The 25,679-nt window shown below is 45.6% G+C and overlaps 1 protein-coding gene across 1 annotated transcript in view; it reads right to left on the bottom strand.

The window, feature by feature from the left end:
- PFKL (phosphofructokinase, liver type) overlaps positions 1-25,679 on the bottom strand; it is a 206,591-nt gene that overhangs the window by 73,070 nt on the left and 107,842 nt on the right. The window contains exons 9-10 of the mRNA XM_082260714.1: positions 13,995-14,087; positions 5,133-5,258 (exon numbers count right to left, since the gene is read on the bottom strand). Of these exons, the coding sequence (XP_082116840.1) occupies positions 5,133-5,258; positions 13,995-14,087 (219 nt within the window). The remainder of the gene's footprint in view (positions 1-5,132; positions 5,259-13,994; positions 14,088-25,679) is intronic.

Below are 25,679 nucleotides of genomic sequence, written 5' to 3'. Positions count from 1 at the left end.
TCTGAGCCTCAACACTACTTCATTCGAGTAGACCAGATAGGGTTTGTTACAAATAAGGCTACCAGCTTATAAACTCACCTCACAGAGTTAATGGCTACAGAAACAACACCACCACTTTATGGGTAAAAAGGAAAAAGTGGGAATGTTCTAAACGGGGTTCAAAGGGGTTTTTTTTTTTTTTTTAATTGCCAAGAGAACCAGATTAAGGGCAGGCCATAGATGATCCAATTTTCTTATCTGCAACCATAAGTCAATCAATCAGTGTTGATGGGTAATCCCTCACACTGAGCTATTTTGTTCTCCCAGTGGGGGCGTGCAAGGAGTCATCCATGCCAGGAGAACAAGTGCGATTATTGCTGGCGCTGTGGCCTCATGTAAAAATTTGACATGCTGGTTGTACCAACGTCAAACAATGGATTGACTTGGGTACAATCAGCCTGCCCATAGATGGTCCCTGCTGAACTGGCTGGGATTCAAACCATCCATGGCCGGTTTAAGATCCCACAGAGTCACAGAGGTACAAACAGGCGAGGCTACGTAGGAGACACCCTGAACAAGTAACAAGCAGCCAATGGTAAATCAGCCTTTGAGAAAGAAGATCCAGACAATCTGGAAAAACACATGGGCCATCCGCCAGGAGACTTATCAGGTTCTGCCTTGGACAATCTGGTGCTATGAGGATCACTGGAATACTAAAGAATAATATTGCTGCGCCAAGTAAAACATCAATCATTAGAGATAAATATAAATGTTTAGTGTTCAAAATAATGCCACAATTACTCTAAATCAGTCCATATACTGTGATACCAAGTGATAAATAAATAAATTGTGAGCTGTGATATTAAATCAATATTAATTGTCCCAAATCACAATGAAAAATAGTGTCATGACTAACATCTTCATCCATAAACGTGATTAAAGGTGCTGCATGCTTCACTCCAAGTGACTAGTGACAGATTAGCAGCTCACCTTAGGGAAAGACTCCTAAGAGTCAATACACACTCTGGAAAAATCCCAATAGCCTGGTTCGCCTTCCAATCACCGCCTCCTGATACTCTCTCCGGGTGTATACAGCATCAGTGTGGAAATAAAAACAAGATCTAGTGCTCTCTGCTTTGTAGGGCTATTTATTAGGGATGCACCGAAATGAAATTCTTGGCCGAAGCCGAATAATAATGAAATGTTTGGCCGAAGGCCGAATACCGAGCGCGGTGTTTCGCATTTTTTCCATTTATTTTGCCAATTTTTTGTCCTCTCTCTTGTCCTCTCGTGTCTCTCTCTCTCGCTCTTGTCCTCTCTCTCTCTCTTGTCCTCTCGTGCCTCTCTCTCTCTCTCTCTCTTGTCCTCTCACTCTCTCTCTTGTCCTCTCATGTCTCTCTCTCTCTCGTCCTCTCATGTCTCTCTCTCTCTCCCTAAATGTTACTGTAGGGAATGGGATTCAGTGCACACTGCAGCCTTGTACCATAGGGTTAATGTTAGTGACACTGTAGGGATTGGGAAGGATGCTGGGAATGGAAATCAGGAAGCATGCAGGCAGCCTTGTAAATTTTAATTGCAGATACAGGGCACTGGGCAGGTCAGGGTTAATATGGTAACATCAATTACTCAGTGACAGTCAGTCAGTGTCAGTGTGGACTCGATCAGATTATACAGTGACAGACAGTCTCTCATAGTGGTGGTAGTAGGAGCCTGGAAAGGAGCACAGCCGCATACATACATTACTCACTCGTGCACTGCAGCCCGCCCCACACATTCAGTGAGTCTTACTCTCCTCCCTAGTTTTTTCAATGGCACATTCAGGAAGCCAATCACGCCGTGAGTAGCGGCACAGCGGAATCAATCAGGTGTGCAGGCACGCGTGATTGGTTCGCTGGGATGTAAAGGTGAAAAAGGCTGGACCACAGTTTTCCAAGGACTAGATTCAGTTTACCTCTCGTGTATCTCTGATGGTTGATGATCTACTCTGTCACGGTCAGATGATCCCCCCAGTCAGGCAGCCCAGCTCCTTATATTAGTGCAGGCATGGATTCCAGATGACCACGGCACAAGCGGAGGTTCCAAATGACCACAGCTTTGAACAAAGTATTATGTTTCTTCCCCTTATAAACCACTTTATTATCCAAACAAGGCTCTGAAGAAGAGAGAAACCTTGAAACGCGTTATCTGATGGGTCTATAAGTATAGTGAAATTTTGCATATGGACTTAAGCAGATGATTTTATGATAAGGCTTTGACACAAGTACTGGTTTGTGAGTACATTCACCTTTACTTTATTTTATTCAATAGATGTATTGAAAATAATGCACTAGGCCACCGTGCCATCTGTTTCCGGTTTCCTTTTAGTGCTTTTAGCCCAGTGCTGCAGGGATAACAAAAAGCCGAATCACCTGAAACTCAAAGAATGTTACTTGGAGGATAATTCAAGTCCCCTGCAACGGGAGTGGCTCAGTAATGATGCCGTAAGGGTGTGTTCCTCGGGAGCTCTGTGATTCACAGCTGTGCTCCGGCCTCATGCAGCCAGCGAACCTGACCCTGCCTTCTACCTCTGCACAGGTCAGTCTCTGATAGCCCGGCGAAGCCCTTGGAGATCGGACATCGCAACATACTTCCTCCGGCGTCCCGCAGCTCAGTGTGTCTCCTCGCCAGCTGAGATGGCGCCGGCGCGTCCACTTAACACCGGCCATACCTCGCTGAAAAAGCACAGGGCCATCCAACAGATACCTCTGCTTCCCCTCGAGGCTCCACACAGCCGACCTCCATAATGGACAAACCACAGGCAGACATAATGGATGATCATCCATCCCCTGGTCAGTTGGAAAATCCTCAGCCTTCAGAATGGAGAGAACTGCTCTCACCAATACCGACAAAGTAGGACATAAATGAGATGGCAGCATCGATTGCGAGTAATCTTTCTCTTGAAATCAATGCCATAAAACAGCAATTTACACAAATAGATAACAAAGTAGCTGCTGTGGGGATGGCCCGATCTATATTGGAAACCAGAGTTAATGCTATAGAAAACTCACAGGTCCATATACAGAATCCACTATCCATTTTGCAACTTCAACAGGATGACAGTGACAATCGCAGCCGGAGAAATAATATTAGGTTGCGGGGGGTCCCAGAAACAGTTCTGGGCCCTGAATTAAAGACGACAGCTCTGGCGATATTTAATAAATTGCTGGAGCGCCCTCCTACAGAGGAAATTGAAATAGACAGAGTACAGGCACCCCGCAGTGTAGGAGAAGACCACCCACGTGATGTATTGGTCAGAATACATTTTTACTCATTTAAGGAAGATATTATGCAACGTGCATGGAATCAAGGTCCTGTGGATTTTAAAGGAGCCCCAATACGGCTCCTAGCAGACCTCTCACATTGCACTCTGCAAATGAGGGTCATATTAAAACCATTGCTAGCTGAAATTTAAAAGGTGGGCGTTACATATCATTGGGGTCACCCGTTTCATTTGGTGGTATCACGAAATGGAAATTCATTTGCTTTGAGATGGCATGAACAGATACCAGAGGTATTCTCTTTCTTGGAGACCCCTCCAATATCAATTCCCAACTGGCTCAGCAATCCCTGGAGTCGGATCTCATGGGGATCCCCCATGTCACGATTTAGACATTCCCGGAGAAAGGGTCCCGGTCCGTTAGAAGAAGAGACTCCTGCGGAGGCCATGGCCCCCAATAACGTTGAAAAATGACATGGAAAATCTTCACATTCTCTTACTCTTTCATTATATCTCCAGATAAACTATCCTGAACTTTGTTGGAGACCTCTGTCTTGCCCCTTTCCCCCCTCCCCCCTGGTGCTGACTCCCCGTCGCCCGGATGAGTAATGTCCTCTCCCTGGTCAGCTGGGGGTCACGCATTGAGGATATGAGGTTTGGTAGTGAGTCCCACACATTCTCCAATCTTTGAAGAAGATCTACCGACGATTTTTGTGGACTGCAAAATGGATTTTTTTCTTTTTTTTTATGTAATTCCTGGGAAACATCAGGTGGGGATTCTGCATTTGGGGGTGGGGGGGAGGGGTGGGGGGTGGCAATGAGGGTAAGGGAGGGGGATATAATTGTTATTTCAGATTATTTAAAAATGAAGTATTGAATGTTTGTGCAGGGGGGTTGTAGCTTAAAAATTAGTAAGGTGCTTTGTAGGCCGACACCCTTTGGTCACATCTCATTATCTTTTCTCTTTTTCTTATTTATTTTTTTAATATTTTTTGCTTGCGGGTGAACACTTTTAATCTTGCGGCATTTTGCTGATCACTTTTCCCACATTAGGAAGCGCCTAGTTGCATTTGGTTACGGTATAACCAAATTTAGTAATACCTGTATTACTACTAAGACTCCTGCGGAGGCCATGGCCCCCAATAACGTTTAAAAATGACATGGAAAATCTTCATATTCTCTTATTTCATTATATCTCCAGATAAACTATCCTGAACCAAGGCTGAGGCTATTTTTACAAATAACTACATGCTGAGCCAGTAGCGTGCAGCATCCATCACACAGTATAATGGAATGCTAGTTGGATGAGCTATTTAGGATGACTGCACCATCTTTTAGCTGTGGATCACCAGAGTGACAGTATTGAAGAGCACTTGGAGCGGCGCTGCAAGTTACCGAGGGTTACCGTGAGTACAAAATGGTCACCTTACAAACAAAAACAAGCTTGCCTTTTATGGGGATAAAACGTTCCAGCTCTAACTATGTAGAAATAATAAATTTAAATGACATTTTCCAAAACATAATCCCCGTTAACAAATTACTTTTAAAGCAAACTGCAGGCAGACAGCTAAATACCCATTTAAAATACATACAGTATATGTTGACGCTTTTCTCTTCCAAGTGGGTTGTGTGAACAGACTGGGTATGGAGATTTTCAAATTCTTTTGGCAAGTAAACATATTTTTAGTTGAGTATGTAGCCATTTGCCTAGAATTCATCTTGTGTTAAATCATAAAGTTAATTTTAAAACACCTATGAAAAGGAGGAGATTTCATCTCATAGATGCTGCATTTATTTGCAGAAATATGGATATCTATTTTACGTGGAAAAAAAACTAGAATGCAATTTCAATCATATATTATGGTTATAAAGTTAGAGAACAAATGAAAATACATACCACTTGAACACATTCCATTAAAGGCAGTCGCACAGACTGGTTACCAGACAGACTTACGACACAGGCTGGAGTTTCAGGCGTTGCTTCCATCAACGCAATAACTGCTTCCATACCCATTTTACTGCTCTGCAAAGAACAAAAATATTTAGTCAAAAGATGATATTGAAAACATAAAAATGGGATTTTTGACTTACCATAAAATCCTTTTCTCTGATGTTCATTGACAGACACAGCTCCTGATCTTAACCACTGGGTTATACTGCCCCCTACAGGAGTAAGACACTAGGTAGAAAAAAAGTCTGACTAAACCCTATGGACAGTCCCAGGGGGGAACTCTCTCTCTCTACTATAGGTACTCAGTTTTGTTACAAGCAGTGTCAGATGAATTACAACCCCACAGAGGGGTGGGTGTTGTGTCCGTCAATGACCTTCAGAGAAATGGATTTAACGGTAAGTCAAAAACATTTTCTCTTTCGTTCATTGACAGACACAGCTCCTGATCTTCTTAACCATTGGGGTGTCCCAAAGCAGTGTTAAACATGAGGGGTGGGAACAGCGAAAAATAAATTCCCAAGGCTAACTATAGCCAACCAGGTAAACAGGTGCTGAACCAAATCAACTGGAGCTCACCTGAAAAAAAAAAAAAAAAAAAAAAAAAAAAACAATACACCCTCAAGGAGGACCAGGTCCTCTAAACAGCAGCCTGCAAAACCTTGCGACCAAAGGAAGCATCCACAGATGCAAACACATCCACTTTATAGAATTTTGTGAAAGTGTGCACAGACGACCAGGGGGCTGCCTTGCAAACCTGCATCACTGATGCCTGATGACGGAAGGACCAGGAGTCACTGAGCGCCCGAGTTAAGTGAGCCTTGATAGGGAAAGGAGGAACTTGAACCTTTATGGAATAGGCCTGAAGAGGAAGCAGACAACCCTTTCCGAGGCCCATCCGTAAGCACAAATAGGTTGTCTGATTTCCAAAACGACTCTGTAGCTGCCAGGTACACCCTAATTCTCTGGACCATATCTAAGGCATGCAAAGCAATTTCCTTCGGATGTTTTGGCCTGGGATACAGGGAACGCAACACAATGTCTTCATTCAAATGAAAATCAGAGATAACCTTTGGAAGGAACGACGGACAGGGACAAAGAACCACCTTATCTCTGTGAACCACCAAGTAAGGTGAACGACCGCATAACGCCACCAATCCCGACACCCTGCGCGCAGAGGTGATAGCCACCAAGAAGGCCACCTTCTGGGACAGCGTGAGCAGGGGAATCTCCCAAAGAGTCTCAAAAGGAGGCTTCTGGAGGACAGAGCACTAAACTGAGGTCCCAAGCTGGCAACGGAGACCAGACTTGAGGGGCCAAGTGCCCAACTCCCTAAAGAAAAGGTACGCACCAGGAATTATGTGGCCAAAGCCTGCTAAAAGAAGACCGCCCAAGGCTGACACCTGACCCTTGTTAGTACTCAAGGTCAGGTTCTACTCAACCTCCTGTTGAAGGAAGTTCAAGATCTGAGTCAACCAAGAGAGATTTACACCACGCAATGTAAGACTTCCACTTAAGATGGTAGATCATCCTTATAAGTAGATTTCCTAGCTTTTAACAGCGTTGGAATCACCGACTCAGACAAACCCATCAGCACCTGGCGTTCAACAACCAAGTCATCAAAGCCAGCGAAGGATGGAAAATTGGACCTTGGGACAGCAGATCCTCCCTGAGAGGAAGCTTCCAAGGAACGTCGGCGACCAGACGAACCAGATCGGTGTACCCAGATTGGCGTACCAAACCCGGAGAGGCCAGTCCAGAGCCACTAAGATGACAGGAATCCCTACTGCCTCAATCCTGCGTAGAAGTCTTGGCAGAAGCTGGAGAGAAGGAGTAAACCAGACGATACTGACCCCACGGGGCCACCAACGCATCTGTGGCGTCCGCCAGAGGATCCCGTGACTGAGCCACAAACTTGTACACCTTTCTGATGAGCAGAGATGCCAACAGATCCACCTCGGGGATGCCCCACCGAAGACAACTGATGAAACGCCTCCAGATGAAGAGATTACTCCTGCCTGCTGACTGAGGTAATCCGCCTGCCAGTTTTCCACCCCGGGAATGTGTATGGCAGAGAGGGCTGGAACAAACCGTTCTGCCCATCATAGAATGCCGGCTACCTCCAGAGCCGCCAGGACACCTTTGTGCCCCCTTGGTGATTGACATAAGCCAAAGCTGTGGCATTGTCCGATTGAACGCGCACTGGACATCCCTGAAGACAATCTGTCTAATGGTTTAGGCACAGTCTGACCACTTGGAGTTCCAAGACATTGATCGATAGTGTGGATTCTTCCAGTGTCCAGGGCCCCATAGCAGAATTTTTGCAGAGAAGGCCTCCCCAGCTGGACAGGCTGGCATCCATGGTGACCACTGTCAAATACAAGGGGAGGAAGGATTTGCCCAGCCGATGCGCCAGAGAGTGAAGCCATTATATCAGGGACTTCCTCGTTCCCCAGCATAGCCGCATCGGATTGTCCAGAGACTGTAAAGTCTTGTCCCATTTGGCCAGAATCTTCCTTTGCAGGGACCTGATATGGAACTGTGTAAACAGAACTGCCTCAAAAGTTAGACACCATCAGGCCCAGCACCCGCATGCAAGTCCGGATGGTTGACCATCTGCTGGACGCACATCCGGACGCGTGGTCGCAGACCCAAACAGGTTGACCCACATCTACAGCAGCTGAATCAGATTCAAGATCTGATGAGACAGGGGAAGGTGGAGGGCCCTTATCGCTAGCCTGTCGCCCGACAGCCACCTCCACCCAGGACACAAAGGACTCCAGCACTGCCAACAGTGCATCGATGGATGGTTGGGATCTGGAGAGCCCCGCAGCCTCAGAGAGGGGATAAAGTGGGAAGATGTGCTCCAAAGACTCCATGAGTCACCAGGGGGAACCCACAAAAAGTGTAAAACATTGCGAATTGGACAACCCCCACCGTGCTGGCAGCACCACCTGGTCATCCGGCACAAAGCACCAAGCGATCCTCAGCAGAGAGGGAGAGGACCCCACCAGAGACTCACCACACAGCAGAAACAAGCACCTGCAGCCACCAGGACAATCTTCACTCCACACGCAGCAATCAGGAAGTGAACAGATCCAGGAGTCAGCACAAGGGGATGAGGGGGGCTCCCACCGCCGAAACCGCCGCCCCCATGGCAAAACACCGCAAAATGGCCAACGGACTACAAAAATATGACCAAAAATATGAACTGAGCACACAGGCTACAAGAAAATGGCAGTAGCATGAGGCTCCCAGGGAGGGGGGTGGGGGGTGGGGGGTAGTTGCGCACGCCACCTAGGGATCCCTCCCAGAAGGAATCCCTAGGCCTCAAGGACAGGCCCAAGCAGAACAAGGGACCCTGGCAGGAGCCCCCACCAGGTACAAACCCCCCCCACCCTGATCGTTCGGTTGCTGCCGGAGCTCCAGCCCCCCTCCCATCCCCAGCATAGTGCCCTGCCGCCAACTCAGGAGGTGGACCAGCAGACTCCTGAAGGTTCAGAATCCAACCGAACTCCCTCAGAGTTCGCAGCGCAATCTCCACTTGTCCAGAGCAGTCGAAGTCTCCGTTCGCAGAAGATGATCATCCAGATACCCCAATACCGCGATCCCCCCTGATTCAAACAATGCCAAAACCAGGGCCAACACTTTTGTGACAAACCAATCATGCCCCTCGCACATGGCAAAACAGAGGAAGCGTTGGTGACCGGCGCATATTAGAATGTGCAGGTAGGCATCCTCGATGTCGATAGAAGCGAGAAAAAAATCCCTGAAGTAGGGACGCCACTACCGTGTGAATAAAATAATGACTCCACGCAGAACTTCTGTACTCGCACAAGCGCCTTAAAGGCCCAGAATTGGACATACTTGCCTTCCTTCCTGGGAACTGTATAGAAGTTTGAGTAAAAACCCCTGAAAACGTTCAGAATTAGAACAATCACCCCTTGAAGGAACAAGTCTTGTACTACCCCAAAGAGACCCGTAAGTGATCTGGGGACAAGTGCAAGTTGGAAGGGAAGAACCTTTTTGGAGGATAATACCGAACTCTATCTCGTAGCCTGACCGGAGAACGTCATTGACCCACGTATCCTATACCAGGGAGGTCCATGGATCCGGAAACCAGCGAAGATGTCCCCCCCACCCCAGATACTGGTGAGGGCGCCCCTTCATGCAGAGGCAGCCTTATCCGCAGGTCTGGAAGAGCAGGCTCATGGATCGCCAGACCAGGTCCTCTTGGTACCTCCGGTGGAGGCCCTGACTTTTGATCCCTTATCTTGAGACGCTGAGGGATGAAAAAACCTCTTATGAGCCAAGGAGAATGGTCCACGTCTACAACTGGGCTCTACCTTGGTAGCCTGCGGAAGAAGAGTACTCTTCCCCCCTGTGAGACCCTTACTGATGTCATCCAAGGAAGCTCCAAACAGGCAATCCCCTACAAGGGGGAGATCAGATAAGACCTTCTTAGAAGTCTGGTCCGCAGACCAGTATTTCAGCCAGATAATACGCCTTCGGACCATTGCTGACACAGGCAGCCTAAAAATCAAAGGAGCCGCACCCAAAGAGGTATCACAGATAAACTGTAGCCCGTGGACCAAGTGATCTGCCAGCTCTGCAAGAAGGGGAGAAGCAGTTTTCGCTCCAGGTCCCTGCGTAAAATCCCGCAAAGGGAATGCCGACCAAGAGCCCACGAATAGACCACCTACTGGACCCCGCAAAAAAACAAAGGGGGGGGGGGGTCGCCCTCCATAGAGGGCATAATAGGAAATAGCCCCCTCAACCACTTGCCGACTGCCTAACGATGATTTATGTCGGCAGTCAGCCCCTCACAGGCAAAGCGACGTAGGTGTACGCCGCTAGCCTGTGAGGCTCTGGGGAGCGAGCGAGCGAGCGCGCACGCCGCTGGAGGCACGATCCCGCTCGATCACGGACCCCCCCCCCCCGCGCGCGAGAGTGTGCCCGGCGGACCCGATGTCCGCCGGGCACTCACGATCGTCCGTTAGAGTGGGAGAAAGGCAGGCGGCTAATGTAAACACAGCCGCCTGTCACTCTCCCCTGTGTAAGAATGGAGATCACACGGTTCTACTATGTAGGACCGTTGATCTCTGTTCTTACACCAGTAGCCACATCCAATCACAGTAAGAATCACGCCTCGAGGGACACACTTAACCCCTCCCTCTCAAATAAAGTTAACTCCTTCTCTGCCAGTGTCATTTTTACAGTAACAGTGCATAAATAGCACTGATTACTGTAGTAATGTCACTGGTAACCCCAGAAGTGTCAAAAATGTCAGTCAAGGGTCCGATCTGTCCACCGCAATGTCGCAGATCGCACATCGCCGCCATTACTCGTTAAAAAAAAACAAAAACGGCAAAAATCTTTCCCTTAGTTAGTAAACGCAATAACTTTTGAGCAAACTAATCAAAATATGCCTTTTGCAATTTTTTTTTACCAATCATATGTAGCATAAAACAAATTGGCCTAAAATGTTAAAAATTTTCGATTTTTACATTTTTTGGGGGAAGCTCTTTTTATGTTTATAGCGCATGATCAAAAAAAAAAAAAAAATATTGCACAGGTGATCAAATACCACCAAAAGAAAGCTCTGTTTGTGGGGAAAAAAAAAGGACGTCAAATTAGTTTAGGGACAGCGTCGCACGACCGCGCAATTGTATGTTAAAGTCACGCAGTGCCGAATCGCAAAATAGGCCCAGGTCAGGAAGGGGGTAAAATCTTCTGGGGCTTAAGTGGTTGAAAAGGTGGCCGGGAGCCATGACGTGGATGAACATGCAGTATACCCTGATGGTTCCACAGCGCTAAAAGGGACAGGTGCCCCGCACAATAATGATGGCAAGGCTGTCATTAAAAAAAAAATAAAGCACCACCCCTTCCAAGGGAGGCGCCAAGCTGACCACAGGGGCGCCAAGCTGACCACAGGGCCTAGCAGGCCACAAGTCGCGGCCTACATTTTTGGGAAGGCCCAGCCGCAAGTGCGCGGATCCCAGCCCACCAAATGCCCAAAGGAAGAGTGGAAGCTTCAGCTAAACGAACTAGTGCCGCCACCAATGGCCTAGTAGGCTGCAGGCCATGGCTCAGTAGGCCGAAAGAAGCGGCCTAAATTTTTGCGGGTGCCCAGCTGCTTAGACGCAAGCCCTAGCAGAGCTGTAAACCCAGGAACAGTGGAGAGGAAGGCAGAGGCTTGAGCCACCCTCACAGGGGCTGCCTCATGTAGTTTCCGACTAGTAGGCCGCAAAGCCACAGCCTAAATATTTTGCCAAATCCAGCCGCGTGAGGCGCGTACTCGCGGATGCTTAACTATCCGCTCTCCCAACCCAACAACCACTGCAGGGAGCCCAGAGGACATCCCTGCCCCAGTGCTCAACCCCCATTGCATACTAGGAACAACAAGCCCCTCTTAAGAGCATGTGGCAAAAGGCAGCTCGTAACCTCACCCAGGGAGGGGACAACGTCCACCCCAAAACCCTCCAAGAATAGAGGGGGGACAGCTATTTACCATACCAGGAACAGGGTGGGCACCGCTCCAGACAGACCACCTCTCCATCGGGAAGTGGGTGCTGTCGGCCAGGAGAAACACTGCGACTCAGGCCGAGGCCAGGTCGTATACATCCGACGTTTAACTCACAGGCCAGCCCCCGTGCAGTGGGGCTATGTCACAGCCGACCTAGCATGGAGCTGAGGTCTGTACCCACTCCCTGGCCAGACTGGATGGACCCTCAGGAGCTAGATTATCCAGTCCATGGCCCACTCCAGCAATAGACTGTAGATTCTCCCAGGGACAAAATAACAAAGTTAGAAAAAAATTCAATTCAAAAAGAAAAGGAAAAAAAGAAAAAAAATCACAAGGACCAGAGATCCCAGCAAGGAACTAGGTCCTTGGTCCTGACTAGGAAGAGAAAAACTGAGTGCCTTTGGCTGAGAGTGGGTTAATCCCCCCTGGGACTGCCCATTGGCGTAGTTAAGCTTTTTCCTGCCTAGTGTCCTACTCCTGTAGGGGGCAGTAAAACCCAATCAAGAAGAATCAAGAAGAATCAGGAGCTGTGTCCATCAATGAACGAAAGAGAATTAAGTGATAATCCATGTGCAATAGGCCAAATCCTCCTTGAAATCAAATGTGCCAGTTACATTACAAAATGATAATGATCTCCAAATTATAAGAGATTACCAGTGTGGAAACCATTCAATTAAAGGCCACCAAATAAATGGCTTACGCACTATTGATCTCTTATCATTTGAAGATCACTACCCCTGGTAAGGGAAGTGGCACACTTGGTTTCAAGGTGGTTTGAGACTATTGTATATGGATTTTCACTTATTTCAAAAAGCGGACTTGAATAGATGTTTTTTTGAAGCTTACCCTATCATGCACAAGTTTCGAATATATGTTCTGTGATAGACACTTTACCACATATTTTGGATGTATATTGTCTATTAAAAAATATGTAAACCCAACATTTCATATTCCTGATATGTGCCTGCTGTACCATGTAATTGTATGAAAAAAGTATCTTGTTCTCTTTATATTGCTTCCTTTGTGTGAAATCACTGGTGATCCTGGCAGTCCCTGTGCTTTCCTATTAAAAACTGACCAAACTAAGCAGGAGAACACACCATGATCAGTTATCTAGCCATGCTGGGAACTCATCCTCCTCTCCTCCATTGAACAGACTTGTTCTGAGACACACCTCCTGTACAGCCTTACACTGGGAAGATCAATGTGCTGCTGTCTCCCCTCCCCCGGTTCTTATGCAGCGGAGAACAGAGGGAATGCGATCACTTATTGAAAAGGGAAAAATATGTATATAAAATGTTATTTTATTTTTTTATTACTTTACATAAATGTTTTGCCTTTCATTTCATGTTTAAACTAAATGGATTGTTTTACAATAGAATGGTTTAAAATCACTTTAAGTCTTCGATTATGAAGTACGATTATATCTAATTTACTGCCTACAATTGTAATATAAATTGTATCACCATAAGTGACATGGTTATAAAAAACTACAAAATGCGCTGAATAAACAGTTATCCAGAAAAAAGCTGAGTATATCTTTTTTTGTGTGTGTTCCCTACTGTAGTAGTTATTAACTTGGAGCCACTGATCAATATTAGAAAAGGGATTTGCCCATGTATAAAATTTTCAAGACACTACTAAAAGACATCTAGGAACTTAAAATTAAAAATGAAATGCTGCAGATTACATTCTACCGCAAGCCAACAGCAAACTCCCAGGACCTAAAACCCCCCAGAAGCAGTTTTTGTTCCTAAGAATGAACCACCACAGTGACACTGCACGTGAAAGATTCTCACAAGGGGAACTTGCAATACACTGCTGGAGCAATAAGGGTTAATGCACTCTGACATGCCAGGGAAAGAATTTCTCCATGTCCAGAACCAAATGAAGTCATCAATCTTCCAATATGAAGCAAAAAAACTATGGATTGTTGAGAGCAGCAGGAGTTATTGAGTGTGTCCTGTACATTACAGAATAATTTTAAAAAATGAACTTTTTTTTTGCAAACATGTACCCACTGTTGAAAACCATTACATCCTTAGACAGTGGAATGTAAAAGAGCTTTGGAAGGAAAGGTATGTATTTACTAGAGTGGCGATTTTTAAACATTTTTTTAGGGTGAAATATAAGCCCAGCCAAACTCCTCTTTTGCACTACAAAGCAATTGGGGTTTGTGATTGGAATAGCTGCCATGTCGGTAACTAAAAAACAGTGCTACGGAGCAAAATTAAGTATAGTCCTGGAATCTTCGATTACATATAAAAAAAATAAATAGTGGTTACCAAGACACGATCAAATGCTGATGGAGTTCCTCCTCGTTGTACATGTCCAAGAACCGTGATTCTGGTATCAAATCCCAAGCGTTGTACAACCAGCTGTAAAAAAAATATTTAAATTAGTCAAGTACTTCCCTACCAAAGCATGTTTTTAGATTTAAGGGTCCATTTACACCTTGCATTTTGCACTTATGTTTTTGCGCATATTAACTTGTGTCGCATTGAGGCAATTCAAATGAATGGGCTGTCAATACACCAAAATGCACAGAAAATACAAAAAAAAAAAAAAAAGTAAAAAAAGAAAAAAGGATGGATCTTCACTTTTTAAAAGGAATGAAGCCCATCCATACAGAAAGGTGCTTCCCAGGCATTATTATACGAGACTAGATATGCTAAAATAGGGAGACATGAAATTGAACCGGAGACTCTCACTCCCAACTCCCATTACAGAGTGACATCAGCCGACAGTAGGCCTGAGCCAGTTGTAGACTGGGTTACAGGAGTGCACTTCTTTCTGCACTTCTGTGACCCAGTCGACAGCTGGCTCAGGCCCACTGTCGGCTGATGTCACTCAGTCTGTCCAGGATCTGGAAAGATCCTGACTATAATGTCGGGCTCCATTCAGATGCCTGGATTGGCAGCTGGGTCAGCTTCTCAGCAAGCTTCTGATAAGATAATATAATATACTTTATTATCATTGTATACATACAACAAAATTTATCAGAGTACTATTAAAAACGGCAATTAAAAAAAAAAAAAAAATTCTCAACACAACCACACATACATACATACATACATACCTCTAACATACAGTGAGGGAAAATTATTTGATCCCCCTGCTGATTTTGTGCGTTTGCCCACTAACAAAGAAATGCGTTTTTCTGGATTTATTTTTACAGTGGGAAACATAACAAAAAAATCCAGAAAAAACGCATTTCAAAAAAAAGTTAGGAAATGATTTGCATTTCAATTAATGAAATAAGTATTTGACCCGTTCGCAAAACATGACTTGGTACTTGGTGGCACAACTCTTGTTGGCAATCACAAGTCAGACAATTCTTGTAGTTGGCCACCAGGTTTACACACATCTCAGGAGGGATTTTGTCCCACTCCTCTTTGCAGACCTTCTCCAAGTGATTAGGGTTTCGAGGCTGACGTTTGGCAACTCGAACCTTCAGCTCCTTCCACATATTTTCTATGGGATTAAGACCTGGAGACTAGCTAGGCTACTCCAGGACCTTAATGTGCTTCTTCTTGAGCCACTCCTTTGTTGCCTTGGCCCTGTGTTTTGGGTCATTGTCATGCTGGAATACCCATTCACGACCCATTTTCAATGCCCTGGCAGAGGAAAGGAGGTTTTCACCCAAGATTTGAAAGTACATGGTCCCTTCCATTGTCCGTTTGATGCAGTGACATTGTCCTCTCACCTTAGCAGAAAAACACCCCCAAAAAATAATGTTTCCACCTCCATGTTTGACGGTGGGGATGGCGTTTTTTGGGGTCATAGGCAGCATTTCTCCTCCAAGCACAGCGAGTTAATGCTAAAGAGCTTGATTTTGGTCTCATCCGACCACAACACTTTAACTCAGTTTTTCTTTGAATCATTCAGATGTTCATTAGCAAACTTCAGACGGGCATGTACATGTGTTTTCTTGAGCAGGGGGACCTTGCGGGCACTGCAGGATTTCAGTCCTTCAAGGCATAGTGGGTTACCAATTGTTTTCTTGGTGACTTTGGTCCCAGGTGTCTTGATATCATTAAGAAGATTCTCCCATGTAATTCTGGGCTGATTAACCACCATTCTCATGATCATTAAAACTCCACGAGGTGAAATCTTGCATGGAGCTCAAGACGGAGGGAGAGCGACGGTTATTTTGGGTTTCTTCCATTAGCGAATAATCACACCAATTGTTGTCACCCTTTCACCAAGCTGGTTGACCATGTTATTGTAGCCCATTCCAGCCTTGTGTAGGTTTACATTCTTGTCCCTGACAATCATGAACAGCTCTTTGGTCTTGGCCACGGTGGAGAGATGGGAAATCTGATTTATAGATTGCTTCTATGGACAGGTGTCTTTTACACAGGTAACAAGCTGAGATTAGGAACACTCCCTTTAGCAGAATGTTCCTAATCCCAGCTTGTTACCTGTATAGAAGACACCTGTCCAAAGAAGCAATCTATAAATCAGATTCCCATCTCTCCACCATGGCCAAGACCAAAGATCTGTCCATGATTGTCAGGGACAAGAATGTAGACCTACACAAGGCTGGAATGGGCTACAATACCATGGCCAAGCAGCTTGGTGAAAGGGTGACAACAGTTGGTGTGATTATTCGCAAATTGATTGATCTATCAATCTTGCTGATTGATAGGGGATCAATTACTTATTTTACTCATTAAAATTCAAATCAATTTATAACTTTTTTAAAATGTATTTTTCAGGATATTTTTGTTGTTATTCTGCCTCTCACTGTTAAAATAAACCTACCATTAAAATTATAAACTGACCATTTCTTGGGTCAGTGGGCAAACGTACAAAATCAGCAGGGGGATCAAATACTTTTTTTCCCCCCTCACTGTATGCCCACATATCAGTTCTTAAATATAACATATAAAATATTTTTTTTAATTTCACATAACATTCCTAAATGTCTGTACCTGGTAGATTTATAGACAATACAGCCATGGGAAAAAACAATAGTTCAAACAATTAGTGTGCGTTTTAGGTGTTCTATATCTTTTCACTGACAGCAATGGGGCAAACACGCTGCAAACAAGATGGGTTGGATCATTACTAATCGCTCTTGCTAGCTTTTTTTTATAATATGCTGGCAAGATGTGTTCAAGTTCGAAGATCTGTACCTATAATCTGCTGTGCTGTTTTTACTGTACGAGACAGGCACTTCCTGCAGCTGGCATATCACACTACAGAACAGTGGAGAAAAATATTCTCAATCATAGAAATTTACCAAAACAAAGGGCAATCCAGCCTGTTTAAATACCGTAAGGAAAAACAGTTTCTGCTCCTCTTTTTTTTTTTTACTAGAAAATGGTATTTTTGACATACTGTAAAATCCATTTCTCTCATGTTCCTTGAAGGACACAGCTCCTGATCCTCAATCATTGGGTTATACTGCCCCCTACAGGAGGACAGTAGGCAGAAAAAAAAATCTGGCTACGCCTATGGAGAGTCCCGGGGGTATAGCCTGTGTGTTTCTATGCATGGCTGCCATGTATCATTTAGTAATAAACACAATTTTTTATGTTATTTTAATACTTATTTTTATTGGTTGAGCCAGATGGACTTGTGTCCTTTTTCAACCTGACTAACTAGGTTTGTGTAGTCCAGCGTTTTGCGGTGGTTTGCCACTGAAAATAGTAGCAGCCATGACAGTGGAGCTCTGTGGGTGGTGATTGCGGCAGTGGGAGCCGCTCCTCATCCCCTGGATCCTTTCATTTCCTGATCGCCACAGGTGCAGATTATCCTGGTGGCTGCAGGTGCCGGTTTCTGCTGGGTGGTGAATCTGGGGGGGTGCTCTGCCTCTCTGCTGAGGATCGCTTGGTCCTTGTGCTTGGCAACTGGGTGGTGCTGCCAGCACCGTGGGGGTTGTCCCTTTGCAGTGTTTTACACTTTTTGTGGGGTCCCCTGGTGACTCATGCAGTTTTTGGAGCACGTCTCCCCACCTGGTCCCTTCTCTGGAGCTATGGGGCCCTCTGGGTCCCAACCATCCATTAAAGCACTGACGGCGGTCCTGGAGTCCTTTGTGTCCCAGGTGGAGGTGGCTTTCGGGCGATGGGCTAGCAAAAAGCGCCCCCTGCCTTTTCTGTCTCTTTAGATCCTGAATCTGATTCAACCTCCACAAACGTGGGTCACCCTCCTGGGTCTGCGACCACACCCCCGGAATCCTCAGATAGTAAGGAAGATTCCTCCACATCTGCAACCGTGCACGAAAAGGCGCTGGTGGAATCACTGATTGTATCTGAGCGTGAGACCTTGAAGATGGAGGATGCAGCTGCGATAAAGGCGCAGGTTCCCTTTGGTACTCACAAGCCCTCCAGAGAGAAGGGAGAGGGAAAGAGAAACAAATATTTTGTGATCATGACAAATCCCAAGATTTGATTAGTGTCCATTCTTTCCACCTCCTCACCATCTATATGCACTGGGCAATGACTGTTCTTTCTTGATTTCCTATAATCCACAATTATTTCTTTAGTATTTTCAGTATTATGCATTAACTCATTTTTGGTACTTCACTTAAAGTGGGATTAACCACTTAAGCCCCGGAGGATTTGGCTGCTAAAAGACCAGGGGGTATTTTGCGATTCGGCACTGCATGACTTTAACGGACAATTGCGCGGTCGTGCGACGCTGTACCTAAATTAATTTGACGTCCTTTTTTTCCCACAAACAGAGCTTTCTTTCGGTGGTATTTGATCACCTGTGCGATTTTTTGATCACGCGCTATAAACAAAAAAAGAGCGTAAATTTTGCAAAAATAACAATATTTTTCACATTTTTTTTATATCAAATTCCCCCCAAAAAAAAAAAAAGTAAAAATCAAAATTTTTTAACATTTTCGGCCAATTTGTTTTATGCTACATATGTTTGGTAAAAAAAAAAAAAGAAAATTGCAAAAAGCGTATTTTGATTGGTTTGCACAAAAGTCATCGCGTTTACTAACAAAGGGAAAGATTTTTGTCTTTTTTTAACGCGTAATGGCGGCGATCTGTAATTTTTTTTGCGGTACTGCGACATTGGGGCGGACAGATCGGACCCTTGACTGACATTGACACTTTTGGCGTTACCAGTGACATTTCTACAGTAATCAGTGCTATATATATGCACTGTTACTGTAAAATTACACTGGCAGTGAAGGGGTTAACTTTATTTGAGAGGGAGGGGCTGTGTGTGTCCCTAGGGGCGTGATTCTAACTGTGATTGGCTGTGGCTTGAGCTGTAGGAACACTGATCAACGGTCCTACATAGTAGAACCGTATGATCAGTGTTTCTACACAGGGGAGAATGACAGGCAGTTTGTTTACACAAGCTGCCTGCCTTTCTCCCTTTCCCACGATGATCGCAGAGTGACCGGCGGACATCGGGTCCGCCGGTCACACGCGCGCGGGGGGGGGGGGGGGGGGTCCGGGAGCACGCCGCGCGCTCGCTCCCCAGAGCCTCACAGGCTAGTGACCTATATATACACACATCACTTTGCCTGTGAGGGGCTGACCGCCGCAGTATATCTACTTGCGGCGGTCGGCAAGCGGTTAAACTCTCATCCCTGACTTTTACCTATAGGCAAGCCTAGAATAAGGCTTACCTATAGGTACTGTAAATATCTCCTAAACGTGCACCATTAGATATTTACTGTACACGCAGCCGGGGATGTCACCGGCGCATGCAATCTAAAGGAATGGCCACCTGGGCTGTTCTTTCAGAGTCCTGTACCATAAGTGGCGACTTCTGCACGCATGCACGGGAGTAACGTCACTGCGGCTCCGGCCACTCAGAGCCGGAATCTGTAAACCCAGAAGGAAGACCATGTGAAGAGGTCAGCCCTCTCAGCGGCGATAGCTTGATACTGGAGGGCTTCATTTTTAGGTAATAGATTAAAATAAACACATTCCCACACAAGTGTGCACCAAGTGTGAGGAGGAGATCTCACAGAGGAGGTGACACAGAGAAGCGTAGAGAAGCCAGGAGCTGTGTGCAGTGTGTGTGCGTGGAGGAGAAGAGCAGAGGAGGAGGAGAGCGTTCGAGTGTGCGAGGCAACAGCAGTAGCAGCTGCTAGCAAGGCGGGGGGGGGGGGGGGGGGGGAGAGAGCTGTGTGTGGAGGAGAACCGCGGGTGACACGCGCGGGTACAGAGGACTCAAGAGACCAGTGACAGAGCGGCAGAGATGTATAGTAACTAAGTAGAACTACCTCACTACTGTACTTGAGTACCGAAAGGCGGTCTGTCCTAGAGTATAATTTTTTTCTCCTACTTCCACTTTTACTTCACTACATTTTTTTCGATGATTTCAATACTTCTACTCTGATATTTTTTTTTTGTGCTGCATAGTTACTCGTTACTATTATAAAAATTACCACTGCCAGAACAGTAGGTGGCAGGTTTCATGAAGCTCAAAACATGTGTATTATCAGCGCATACGAAAATAAATGCTACTGTATGTATAAATAAAAGCTGCACTTGAAATAATAAAAAACAATATGATGTTCAAACTTTTTACTTCTTTCTTTAATAACTACATAACACAGTACTTGTACTTTTACTTTCAGTACTTGAGTAGCAAAACTTTTAAAAAAACTACTTGCAATACTTAAGTACAAAAAATGTTGAATACTTTAGTACTTCTACTCAAGTCACTTTTTGATCGAGCACTTGTACTTTTACTCAAGTATGGGTTTCGAGTACTTTATACAACTCTGCATAGCGGCGGCGGAGGACTGAGGGACATGAGTAGGGGGACTGATCAGCTGATTGGGGGGGTAACTACGTGACTGTGACCTGCAACTGACAATGCCTGCGACTGACTGTGCTCCTTGACTGACTGACCGTGCCCCTTGACTGACTGACCGTGCCCCTTGACTGAACATACTCTGCGACTGATAGTGCTCTGTGACTGACTGACTGACCGACCGAGCTCTGCGACTGAGTACCTGGGAGGACTGGTAAGTATCTTAGCGACTGGTGAGTATCTTAGCAACTGGTGAGTACCCCAGGTTTAGTACCAGATAGAGGTAGAGTAGGTAAGGAATAGAAGGTTGTTACTAATTATCCCCATAGAGTGGAGGGTAATAATGTCCGACAGGATTGGGGATGCCACTCAGTGCACTTCTTGCTCCATGTATGCGTTCCTTGATGAACCAATCGAGGGCGAATACTGCTGTGCAGGATGTGTGCGATTTGTTTCTCTGGAAGCCCAGATCTTGGATCTAGAAAACAGTGGCAACACTGCGTAGCATCAACAACCTGGAAAGGAGCTAGGACATTACCCATCAGGCGCTGGCAGGGGCCAGCATAGAGGTGGGCGGAGTAGAGGAGACGCAGGCATCAGAGGTAGGCAGTTGGGTGACCATTAGGAAGGGTAGAGGGATGAGTGCCAGGGAGGCCAGTCCTGAGTTGGTACACCCTAACAAATTTGCCAAGTTGCAGGTAGATGGGGATATCAGCTCAGGGGTGGCAGTGCTGGAGCAGGCGCCCTCCCCCAGCTGCCAGGGGAGTGGCGGCTCCAGGAAGAAGGGGGGGGCAAGATTCAGGAAAGGTTAGACAGGTTGTGGTAGTGGGGGATTCAATCATCAAGAGGACAGAAAGGGCAATCTGTCGAAAACATTGCGGTAGCCGGACAGTATGTTTACCGGGCGCTCGAGTTCGTCACATCGCGGATCGGGTAGACAGATTATTGGGCTGGGGATGACCCAGCAGTCATGGTGCATGTGGGCACTAATGACCAAGTAAGAGGAAGGTGGAGGATCCTAAAGAACAATTTCAGGGACTTAGGGAATAGATTGAGGAATAGGACCTCCAAGGTGGTTTTCTCTGAAATACTGTCGGTACCTCGAGCCACACAGGAGAGGCAGAAGGAGATTAGGGAACTTAACAAGTGGCTGAGGAATTGGTGTAGGAAGGAAGGGTTTGGGTTCATGGAGAACTGGGCTGACTTCTCAGTCGGCTACCGGCTCTTTAGTAAGAATGGGCTGCACCTTAATGGGGATGGTACAGCTCTTTTGGGGAGAAAGATGGCCACCAAGTTGGAGGGGCTTTTAAACTAGGAGACGGGGGGGGGGGGAGGGCTCAGAAGTAGAGTCAGTCAGGAGGGAGCAAAGGGCATAAGGCAGTATTAAAGTCAGCAGCGACAGTAGTTCCATAACGTCAAGGGAGGGGGGGGTCTGTGCGGGAAAACCCGAGACCGAACAAGAATAAAAATCACCATTCACTATCAACTTACACAAAACTGAGAGGGGTATATGCAAATGCCAGGAGCCTAGCTAATAAAATGGATGAGTTGGAAATGTTAGTATATGAGGAGGACATAGACCTTGTGGGAATAACAGAAACTTGGTTCGACCCCTCACATGACTGGCTGGCCAATATCCAAGGGTATTCGGTGTACCGGAAGGACAAGGTAGGAAAAATAGGGGGAGGGGTATGTCTCTATGTCAAGAACAATGTAAGGGTGATAGAGAGGAGTGATATTACGGAAGGGATGAGTATGGAGTTAGAATCCGTATGGGTAGAACTCCACAGGGAAGAAGAAAAGGGAAAAGTAATTGTGGGGGTTTGCTACAGGCCACCCAACCAAAGGGAGGAGGTAGAGCTGGAATTTATATCACTGTTGGGAAAAGTGGCAAAACTGGGATCAGTCATCATATTGGGAAACTTCAATTATCCCGACATTGACTGGGAAGAGGGGACTACACACACACAGAAGGCCCGTCTAGTCATGGAAACCTTACAGGACAACTACATGTCTCAGTTGGTGAATTCTTCTACTAGAGAAAATGCAGTCCTGGATCCATTGATCACTAATGACCCAGACCTAATCTCGGAGGTAGGAGTCCAGGACAACCTGGCCTCTAGCAAACAGAGGATGATCACATTTAGCGTTAATAACAATATAACATGGCAAGTGGGGAACTTAAGAACCCTAAACTTCAGAAGGGCAAACTTTCCCAAATTGTGCTCCATGATGGAAAGGGTAAACTGGGACCAAACCCTAGGAACACTGACCACGGAGGAAAAATGGGATTGCTTTAGGAACATATTAACCGGTTGCCGACCGCCGCACGACTATATACTGCGGCGGTCAGCCCCGGCCAGGCAGAGTGACGTATCGGTACGTCACTCGCCTGTCACTGACTTGCACGCCCGCCGAGGCGCGCGCCCGCCGCGGCTCGTTCACAGACAAGTCAGTGCGTGTGACCGGCGGACTCGATGTCTGCCAGTCACACTGCGATCGCTCCTGTGAAGGGAGAAAGACAGAGCGGCTTGTGTAAACAAGCTGCCTGTCAGTTCTCCCTGTGTAAAAGTGAAGATCTGTCCGTTCTAATATGTAGAACGGTTGATCTTTGCTTTTACACCAATAGGAATGTCCCTGCACAGTTAGAATCACGCCTCTAGGACACACTTAACCCCCTCCCTGTCCAATAAAGTTAACCCCTTCCCTGCCAGTGTCATTTTTGCAGTAACAGTGCATATGTATAGCACTGATTACTGCAGTAATGTCACTGGTACCCCCAAAAGTGTAAAAAATGTCAGTCAAGGGTCCGATCTGTCCGCCGCAATGTCGCAGTACCGAAAAAAAAAAAAAAAATCGCAGATCGCCGCCATTATGCGTTAAAAAAAAAACACCAAAAATGACAAAAATCTTTCCCTTTGTTAGTAAACGCGATAACTTTTGCGCAAACCAATCAAAATACGATTTTTGCGATTTTTTTTACCAAACATAGGTAGCAAAAAACAAATTGGCCGGAAAATGTTAAAAAATTTAGATTTTTTACTTTTTTTTGGGGGGAATTTCATATAAAAAAAATGTGAAAAATATTGTTATTTTTGCAAAATTTACGCTCTTTTTTTGTTTATAGTGCGTGATCAAAAAATCGCACAGGTGATCAAATACCACCAAAAGAAAGCTCTGTTTGTGGGAAAAAAAGGACGTCAAATTCGTTTAGGTACAGCGTCGCACGACCGCGCAATTGTCCGTTAAAGTCACGCAGTAAAAAAAAAAAAAAAAAATCGCAAAAAAAAACCCCTGGTCCTTTAGCAGCCAAATCCTCCGGGGCTTAAGTGGTTAAACAAATGCATCACGCAGTGCATTCCTATGGGAAATAAATTTAGAAGAGAAAGCCAAACCTGGCTGGCTAAACAGTGATGTTAAAAACTTATTAAGGGAAAAAAAACAGCTTTCAAGAAATAAAAATCAGAGGGCACAGTATCGGCTTTCAAGCAATACAAGGAGGCAAATAAGAAAAGTAAATACAAAATCAAAATGGCTAAAATCAACTTTGAGAGACAAATAGCGGAGGATAGTAAAAAGAACCCAAAGAAATTCTTTAAATATATCAACAGCAAAAAAACTAGGGCAGAGCATATTGCACACATAATTAACGATGATGGGAGGATGGTTACAGAGGACACTGAAAAGGCAACCGTGCTGAACGCCTTTTTCTTGTCAGTCTTTACTCAGGAAAAGGAGGGGTACACTGACCACGACTATATGGTTAGTAGTAATACACAGGACTTGCCACTATGGCTAACAGAGGGTGAAATTAGGGAAAGGCTGGATAAAATAACACAAATAAATCACCAGGCCCAGATGGCATACATCCGAGAGTACTCAAAGAACTTAGTAAGACTATATCTAGACCACTGTTCCTGATCTTTGCTGACAGTATTATGACAGGAAATGTACCAGGGATTGGTGGAAAGCGAACGTGATACCGATATTCAAAAAAAGGGCAGAGGCATGTCCCGGGAAATGATAGGCCTGTCAGTCTGACATCGATAGTATGAAAACTTCTGGAGGGGATGATAAGGGACTATATCGTAGAGTTTGCTAAAGACAACAACATCATCAGCCGTAACCAGCACGGGTTTACAAATGGGCGTTCTTGTCAAACCAATCTCTTAACATTCTACGAGGAGGTGAGCTGTGAGCTAGATAGGGGGAGACCAGTGGATGTGGTGTACCTGGATTTCGCTAAGGCATTTGATACAGTTCCCCACAAGTGCTTAATTTATAAAATACGATCTGCAGGCATCGGCTACAAGGTCTGCTCTTGGCTAAACTGGCTAAAAGGGCGTATCCAAAAGGTGGTAATAAATAGCGCATACTCAGACTGGTCTGAGGTGGTAAGTGGGGTCCCCCAAGGCTCAGGCCCACCTTGTTCAATTTATTCATAAACTGCATTCTATATCAGTTTTTGCAGATGACACAAAATTGGGCAGGTCAATAACTGCACAGCATGAAGCAGATATCCTACAGAATGACCTGGACAAAATAACAGAGTAGGCAACAAACATGGCAAATGAGGTTTAATGTGGACAAGTGTAAGGTCTTGCACTTGGGGACTAAAAACATAAAAGCACAATACATTTTAGGGGGGGGGGAACCTTTGGGGGAATCAAAAATGGGGAAAGATCTGGGAGTCCTGGTAGAGGATAGACTAAGCAATAGCATGCAATGTCAAGCGGCAGCTGCCAAAGCCGGCAGAATATTAGCATGCATAAAGAAAGGGATGTATTCCAGAGATAAGACCATAATCCTTCCACTTTATAAAACTCCGGTCTAACCACATCTGGAGTATTCTGTCCAGTTCTGGTCGCCGGTCCCCAGGAGGTATGTGTTGGAGCTGGAGAAAGTCCAGAGAAGGGCAACTAAACTAATTAGGGGATTGGAGGACCTTAATTATGAAGAGCGTCTGCAATCGCTTGATTTATTCTCCCTGGAGAAGAGACGCCTGAGAGGGGACATGATAGCAATTTATAAATATCTCAATGGTGATCTCAGCATAGAAAAAAAGCTATTCAGTCGGAAAGATTGCATGAGGACTAGAGGGCATACAACGCGTTTAGAGGAGAAGCGTTTTAACCTCAGGCAACGTGGGGGGTTCTTTACTGTTAGGGCTACAAGATTGTGGAATTCCCTACCACAAGAGGTGGTTTCTGCGGGAAGTATGGTGGCTTTCA

This window comes from Pelophylax lessonae, assembly GCF_965119305.1.
Source record: "Pelophylax lessonae genome assembly, chromosome: 6".
Lineage (NCBI taxonomy): Eukaryota > Metazoa > Chordata > Amphibia > Anura > Ranidae > Pelophylax > Pelophylax lessonae.
The sequence above is the reverse complement of the archived record's forward strand: the minus strand, read 5'-3'. Positions and strand labels throughout refer to the sequence as shown.